Source organism: Diachasma alloeum, unplaced genomic scaffold (genome assembly GCF_001412515.2).
Source record: "Diachasma alloeum isolate Michigan unplaced genomic scaffold, Dall2.0 Dall_scaffold_00196, whole genome shotgun sequence".
Taxonomy (NCBI): Eukaryota; Metazoa; Arthropoda; class Insecta; order Hymenoptera; family Braconidae; genus Diachasma; species Diachasma alloeum.
In genome coordinates, this window is record NW_021680361.1 from 1,393,274 (window position 1) to 1,401,068 (window position 7,795).

Below are 7,795 nucleotides of genomic sequence, written 5' to 3' on the forward strand. Positions count from 1 at the left end.
TTCAGTAGAAAAAGTCAATAGAATTCAATTTTTCTATATAACTTATTCTATTGAGACATTTTCTATAGAATTTCCTCGGCTCAAATTTTCCAAGTTTTTTCGTTTGATTTTCATGATGAGAAGAAAAGAAAAATACAATGAAAAAAACTTGAAAAATTTGAGTCGAGCAAATTCTATAGAAAATATATGAAAAGGATAAGTTATATAGAAAAACCGAATTCTGTTGATTTTTTCTATTGAATATTTTCTATTGAACATGTCAATAGAATCGGCCAAAAACTAATAGAAAGCTTAATAGAAATACAATAGAATTTTCTAACGAATTCGATAGGTTCTTCTATTAAATTTTTTCGTGCGTGAAATTCCCTAAGGGCACACTTGTTTTTTTTTTTTTTTACGGCCTTGGAGTCCCCCCTTTTTCGGGTCCCGTTCGGCACTCTATCCAACCCTATGCATGCGGCTGTGGATTCTACACTGTACCGCATTCGCACTTCTATAGAACANTTTTTCGTTTTCATACGTTTATTCAGCTTCTATCAAGAATCCCAATTTGAAAATTTGTGGAGATACTCCAAAAAGTATACACTTTCCGAAGAAAAAAAAATTTCTTTTCAAGATGGTGGATGACCAAAAAACCACTGAATCTTGTCAAAAAATCGATTTTTTGTGGCCGAAAAAGACTAGAACGGGAACGGAAATTTTTTTCCTGAAACTTCAGACAATTTTCGAAGAAAAGTTACTTGTGACATTTATTCATGGAATGAAAACTGTTGCCGTGAAAATTGATTGAAAAAAAAAGAGAAAAATTTCAACATGCATTTGCTCGGTTATTAATTGAGATATCGGAGTGAAAATTTAGGGTTGAGTTTCTTTTGACATACATAACAAATTGTGAAAATTGAAAGTCAATCCCAAAACCAAAGCCGAAACATTGGACGATAATTGGGAGAATATGCCATATATGTAAATAATTCTGTTGACTGAATAAAAACATTGTTAATTAAAAAAAAAAGTAAGAGCACCCGACCCGACATTGGGAGGTTCCGGGTTCGATTCCCGGCTAGGAAGTTACTATTGTTTTTCTCACAAAATTAGAATTTAATTAATGCCTAATGATGGTAAACGGTGAAACCCTAGTGGAAAATCCAAAATCATAGCGTTACATACCTGATCAGAATCTGATATGATAACTTGATCAGTGTCTGATCAAGATTTGACTAAAATTTCCACTCGGGTTCTAACCTCTGCGAGAAGTTGAAAATTCTATCCGGGTTGGGGTTTGAACCCCGACTGCCTAGTCTTCAAGCCGAAATATACGATTTAACAACCGTGACTACTGGACGTGGGTCATTGGTTCATTTTTTATATTTGATATACTTTTGATATACTTTTTTTTTCTATTTGATATACTTTTTTTATACTTTTTTTTACAGATGACAGAATTGAATTACTGAGAACCGCCTGAATACGCTCTGAAAAATGAAGGAAGAATTCAAAATAAGTACGGAATTAGAACCCAGTGAGAGAACGGCACTGAGACAAAAATTGGAATCGATTGACGATATCTTGCCTCACGTCGGAGACTTCGGGAAATATCAGTGGTATTTACTCCTCGCGATATTTCCGTATAGTCTGTCCTATGCTAATCTCTACTTCTCGACATTCTTCTTCACTCTGGTACCCCAGGAGCACTGGTGCCGTGTCGCTGAACTGCAGGATCTCAACTTGACAATGGACGAACGGTAATAACGATACGTTAAGATTCTTAGTTCGACTGTACTTGAAGACTTGGTACAGTCGAAGGCCAAAGGTTAAGATTGTTTAGTTCGACTGTACTTGAAGACTCGATACAGTCGGAAGGTCACGTTGTCAAAATCACAACCTCAAATTGCGAGAAAACAATGCATTTAATTACTGTCTGAAGTCTAATTATCGTTTTTCTCATTGGACTTTTTGTAAGACGATAATTATATCTGCTGCTGATTAAACCATGGGCTACTCTACAATTTTAGTTCGCAAATTGAGGTTAGGGTCACTCTGAAGCATTGCTTCATCCTGGTCTCAATAAGGTTACGAATGCAGACATCCCTGATGGATCACTCGATAGGGGGTTCGAGTTGTTCACGCAAGTTGAGTGCTAGTCGATTACAGTTCGATTGATCCACCGTCGATCGACCAACAATCGAACGACTATCGACCGAGAGAACAAGTCGATCTCGTGTTGAGCTACCGTCGATGAGTGGCCATCGATCGATCTGTCAGGGATACACTTCAACTTTAATACTGTAGCTTCAATTAGATACTGGTTTCATAATTGGGCCTTCATTAAAAATAATCGGATTCGAGTCGTATTGAGTACACACTACGCTTGGTAACAGAAGGGCCCCATCCGTGAAGGGTTAAACAGATTCTGTGAGTCGATTCACTTCGATTTCGATCGAGTATCAACTGTCAACCAATAACTGTTTAGCGGTCGAAATACATGAGATATATTTTTGCGAAAAATATCACCCCAAACCGAGATTGAACCCTGAGCAAGAACAACTGACACTGATCAATAGATAATGAATTCAATTCTTTCTTCACTGATTTCGTTTCTTCATTCTATTCAGCGTGAGAGCATCAATTCCATCATCAGATAAATACCCTTACTACGACAAATGCAATCGCAAGGATTTGAACTTTAGTGATCTTCTGAAAGTAAAAAAATTCAATATCGAAGCGTGGCAGACAAATAAAACAGTACCCTGCGATCACTGGGAGTACAACAAGTCTGTGGTACCTTACGACAGTATTAGCAGCGAGGTGCGTTCGTTTTGAATTCATCAATTCAAAATTTCAAAACCATAATATTAATCCTAAGAGAATCGAATTGACTGTTTCGTGACCCTTGTCGATCAGCTAGATTGGGTATGCGACAAGGAGTACATGATATCTACCACCCAGGCGATCTTTTTCCTCGGATCGATACTAGGCGGTTTTTTGTTTGGATGGCTCGCCGATCATCGAGGTCGAGTACCAGCTCTTGTTCTGTGCAATATCATCAGCCTTATAGGGACCATCGCCACAGCTTGGGCTGACAGTTTCGCCACATTTGCTCTCTGCCGATTCATCACAGGATTCGCTTACGATAATTGCATCAACATTCCACTAATTTTAAGTAAGTCTTTTCAAAACTCATTTTTAAGGTACAGAACATAATATTTTTTTGTACAGGGGTGAGTAAAATTACTTTTTATGATCTAGGTAATCACATGTGAAGTTAGGGCCAGAAAAGAGTCCATAAAATGATTCTTTTTGTGATGATTTTAACATTCGTTTTTCGATTATTATGTGGAACTTTCCTGACTAGAGTGATTGTCTTTAGATTCGTCTCTTGTTAAAAAATAGTATGTTCCGTCATTAGGCTGGAAAAAAATTTTCTAGCTGATATGATTGCAACCCTCGTATATCGAATGGTATTTTTCGCCATAACGGGCGTAGGCAACAATTTAAGAACGCGGTCGGAATGACGAAAATTCGTTTATGTCGCGCCGTGCAATAAGTCGAGTTTATCGCACGCTGCGCTTCGCGCAGCCTGCACAAAACTCAACTTCTAACTTGACATAAAATATTATAGAGCACTCGGTAATAAATTTTGTTTTCAACGAATGTGTGTACAGACCTCGCCTTCGGCTCAGCCTGTAAACTACACATTCGTTGAAAACGAAATTTCTGCCCTTGTACTCTAATGTACTATTTTGTCACTCTGGTTGTAAGGCAGCGTTTTAGGCACGTGTGCCGCAGGCACACCTGTTTAAAACACTGCCTACGACTCTCGTGACAATAGTATATTATGTCATCAGGCGATAAAAGTATTATAAACCCACATTCGCCAGATAATGCTTTTATTGCCGTGTGACAGACGATATTTTATGTCGTTGGGCCTGAAAACCGCGATCTAACCGAGTGAAGCGAGGTTAGAATCGCGTTTTATCGAGCCTAATGACATAAAAAATATTGTTCGACACACGGGCACAGAAAAATTTTCTGACTCATGTGATTTGCAGCAGGAGCCGAAGGCGCGACTCATATTCGCCAGAAAATTTTTCCTGCGCCCTAGTAGCGAAATGTACGATTGGATCGAGAACGCCCTACGCGATGCTAGGCCGAAGACGGGTCGGTCGAGCTTGGACCAGGAACGGCCGCCAATGAACGTCTGTCGATTCTGGCTACTCATTGGCTACCAAGCTTGGGCAAAGGTTGGTCGTCCCTCGTTGACCAAGCATTGGCGGACAGTCTTCGTCCATCTTTGGCCCGACCCTGACAAAATTATGGTCCAAGCTTGTTTACCAACACTCGGCAAGTCGAGGTTGAGCCAAGCTTGGGACGGTTGTCGAAACTCGGCGATTCCTGCCTGGGTGGCCCAGACAACCATCTTTCGAGTATTTATTTCTTCGAGAGGCTCGCACGTCTCGGCCATTGTCTTATATCGGCATGGTGTTATGATAAGCCCATATGAATGAACCCCTAGCTTACTTTTTATTGCAAATATACGTGTCTTTTAATGCATGTGCATTCTGATTCTTATTTATATTTCTTAATTTTAGGTTTTGATTCTGAAATATGTGTCACCTACGGTACTCCACTTTTTGAAGCACAACAAAGTCGTCAGAATGAGTTTAGAAAATCGTTTTTTTATTTGATTTTTTTTCGTCATCTCAATCATTTGAATGAGGATTACAAAAATTCCCCAGTAAATTTTTGGGGATTATTTCTTGAAATCAGAACAAAATTCAAAACGAGTTGCATTTTTAAAATTTTGAGAGCACACCTAAATGTTTATGAAATTTCAATTGAATATTCATTGCAGTCGTTGAGTACATGGGAGTCCATCGTCGCACTCTAGTATTCAACATAGCCTTTGGTATCCACTTTGCACTCGGCAGTACACTTTTGCCGTGGTTCGCTTACTACATCGCCAATTGGAGACACTTGGCGTACGTCGTTGCTATTCCCATGGCAATCGGTCTACTCACACCCTGGATTTTACCCGAAAGTGCACGGTAAGTTGATATTTGCAATTCTTTCCACTCACCGCACAGTAGGTAAAAGTAAATATTGGTGTACTGTATTTATTTACTCGCGTTTCCAAACCCAATTCCCTGTTCGAATCAAATAGAAATGGTTCAGTTTCGCTTGGGAAAATATTGGGAAACAGAATTTCGAATTTTCCTTTCACGTTTATAGGCTTAAAACATTGTGGAAGAGTAACTAGGCTAAATTTTTTTTTCGCTTTATGTGAGATCATCGCAATGTAATGAATACTATTTTTTATTGTCATTTTTTGTAGATGGTATGCATCTCATGGTAAATGGGACAAAGTGGTGGAAAACCTCAAGAAAATAGCGAAAGCAAATGGGAAAACTCCAGATCCTCGAATCTACGAGACTTACGTGGTAAGGTAGAATCACGTAGTAACACGTTTGAAAAAATGCAATAGCAAACCTAACGAATTGGTTAGAAAATTCTATTGAAATTCTATAGGAAAGCTCCATGTCTATTATACACGTTATCTATACACGTTAATTCAACGGGGAGCTCCAGTATCGGAGCGACCTAGCCCTGATGATGCAGGCTGAAATGTTTGCGAAACGTCGGCAAGAAACTGAATCTAGACGCGACATCCTTCCGGAAGCCATGATAAATAAAACAACAAATTCAACACATTCACACGCAACACAAGCAAACTCATCCGTACACTATTTTAACACATCTAATTATCAACAATTCAAACATCAACACAACCACGTATTCTGTCCATGTAAATAAAAACTAACACATCAGGAAAATCTATATATTGAAACCAAAATAAATATTTCAAAGAAATTCGAGCCAATCGTACAGCTATTAGAGTATAATACGTACGGCAAAAACCATAAACGTGATCCCAGGCATCACCATGTCGCTACATTTCGTATTGAGTCAAAGCGGAAAAAGACAGTTAACAAGTCGAATAAAGATTATACCGACCGCGAATTATACAAATAAATTCATTTAAATTGATGCAAATAATCGAATGTAAAACTCGATGTCATACACAAATGTGTTCAAATAAAGTATGCTGAAATGAAAAAATGTCAAAATAATAAATTGATAGAATAACAAAACGCGAAAAGAATAATGATAAATTGACGTGTTGTGTTGAAATGACGCTGTGATAAACAGACGTGTCACCAAGAAAAGGTCAATAGATTTCGAATTTCTGTTTGAATTTTTCTCTTGAGATTTTTTCTATAAGAATGCTTGGGCATCAATTTTTCTAAGTTTTTCCCACTCGGATTCTGTAATGCAAAACAAAATAAAATGCTGCGGAAAAAACTTGGAAAATTTCTGCCCAATAATTCTACTAGAAAAAATCTCAAGAGAAAAATTCTAACAGAAATTCAAAACATATTGACTTTTTCCTATGAAATATGCAATAGAATCAGCGCAAAAAACAAGTAGAATTTTTCAATAAAATTCCAGTAGAAATACTAGAGAAATCCCACAGCATTCCTATAGAATTTCAATAGAATTTTCTAGCGAATTCGTTACGTTTTGAATTAAATCTTTTCATGCGTGAAGCGATTCTCGAATCAAGTGTGAAAGACTTTTATTTCGTATTTTTCCATTGAATGGACAGGTGATATGTCCCCTCAATTGGCATGTTTTGAGATTCATAAGTTATTTTTGTTTCGAAAATCATTGTCTAGTCCTGACTTTCTGAGTTTTTCAAATCATAATTTTCAGCGAAATGCAAGTAATGCGAGTAAACGAAGTGAATCAGCAACAATGCTTGACCTCTTCAAGACTCCACGTCTCGCCAGGATGACAATACTGATAACTGCCTTTTGGTAAGTTGAGACTTTTAGGAATGAGGATAAATTCAACATGGTTCAGTTCCATGCTGATATTATTTCTGTTTCGTATCACTTTTTCTTTAAGGTCATACGAAAGCCTGATGTTTCATTCTTCATGATTCATTTAAAAGAGGCGATGATTATGTTTTTTCTTTTCTTTTCATTAATTTTCACCTAATCAAAGTTCAAGGACCAAAATTCAGAACAACCTCATAAAAATTGCTGGCAATCATCTTAAATATTCAACCTTTAATTGAATTGAAAGCATTTGATTATATCCTGGCATATCAACACGGACGAAAAAATTTAATAGAAAAGCCTATGGAATTCGTTAGAAAATTCTATTGAATTTCTATTGAACTGTTCTATTAGTTTTTGGCCGATTCTATTGAAATGTCCAATAGAAAACATTCAGTAGAAAAAGTCAATAGAATTCAATTTTTCTATATAACTTATTCTATTGAGACATTTTCTATAGAATTTCCTCGGCTCAAATTTTCCAAGTTTTTTCGTTTGATTTTCATGATGAGAAGAAAAGAAAAATACAATGAAAAAAACTTGAAAAATTTGAGTCGAGCAAATTCTATAGAAAATATATGAAAAGGATAAGTTATATAGAAAAACCGAATTCTGTTGATTTTTTCTATTGAATATTTTCTATTGAACATGTCAATAGAATCGGCCAAAAACTAATAGAAAGCTTAATAGAAATACAATAGAATTTTCTAACGAATTCGATAGGTTCTTCTATTAAATTTTTTCGTGCGTGAAATTCCCTAAGGGCACACTTGTTTTTTTTTTTTTTTTACGGCCTTGGAGTCCCCCCTTTTTCGGGTCCCGTTCGGCACTCTATCCAACCCTATGCATGCGGCTGTGGATTCTACACTGTACCGCATTCGCACTTCTATAGAACA

General features: G+C 37.0%; 1 protein-coding gene across 1 annotated transcript in view; it reads left to right on the forward strand.

Annotated features, from left to right (window-relative positions):
* The first annotated feature begins 1,479 nt into the window (after window positions 1–1,479).
* The window catches only part of LOC107048705 (solute carrier family 22 member 3), an 11,582-nt gene continuing 5,266 nt past the window's right edge, over window positions 1,480–7,795 (forward strand). Inside the window, exons 1-6 of the mRNA XM_015272034.1 lie at window positions 1,480–1,742; window positions 2,613–2,805; window positions 2,902–3,160; window positions 4,853–5,045; window positions 5,333–5,438; window positions 6,772–6,875. Coding sequence (XP_015127520.1) covers window positions 1,480–1,742; window positions 2,613–2,805; window positions 2,902–3,160; window positions 4,853–5,045; window positions 5,333–5,438; window positions 6,772–6,875 — 1,118 coding nt within the window. The remainder of the gene's footprint in view (window positions 1,743–2,612; window positions 2,806–2,901; window positions 3,161–4,852; window positions 5,046–5,332; window positions 5,439–6,771; window positions 6,876–7,795) is intronic.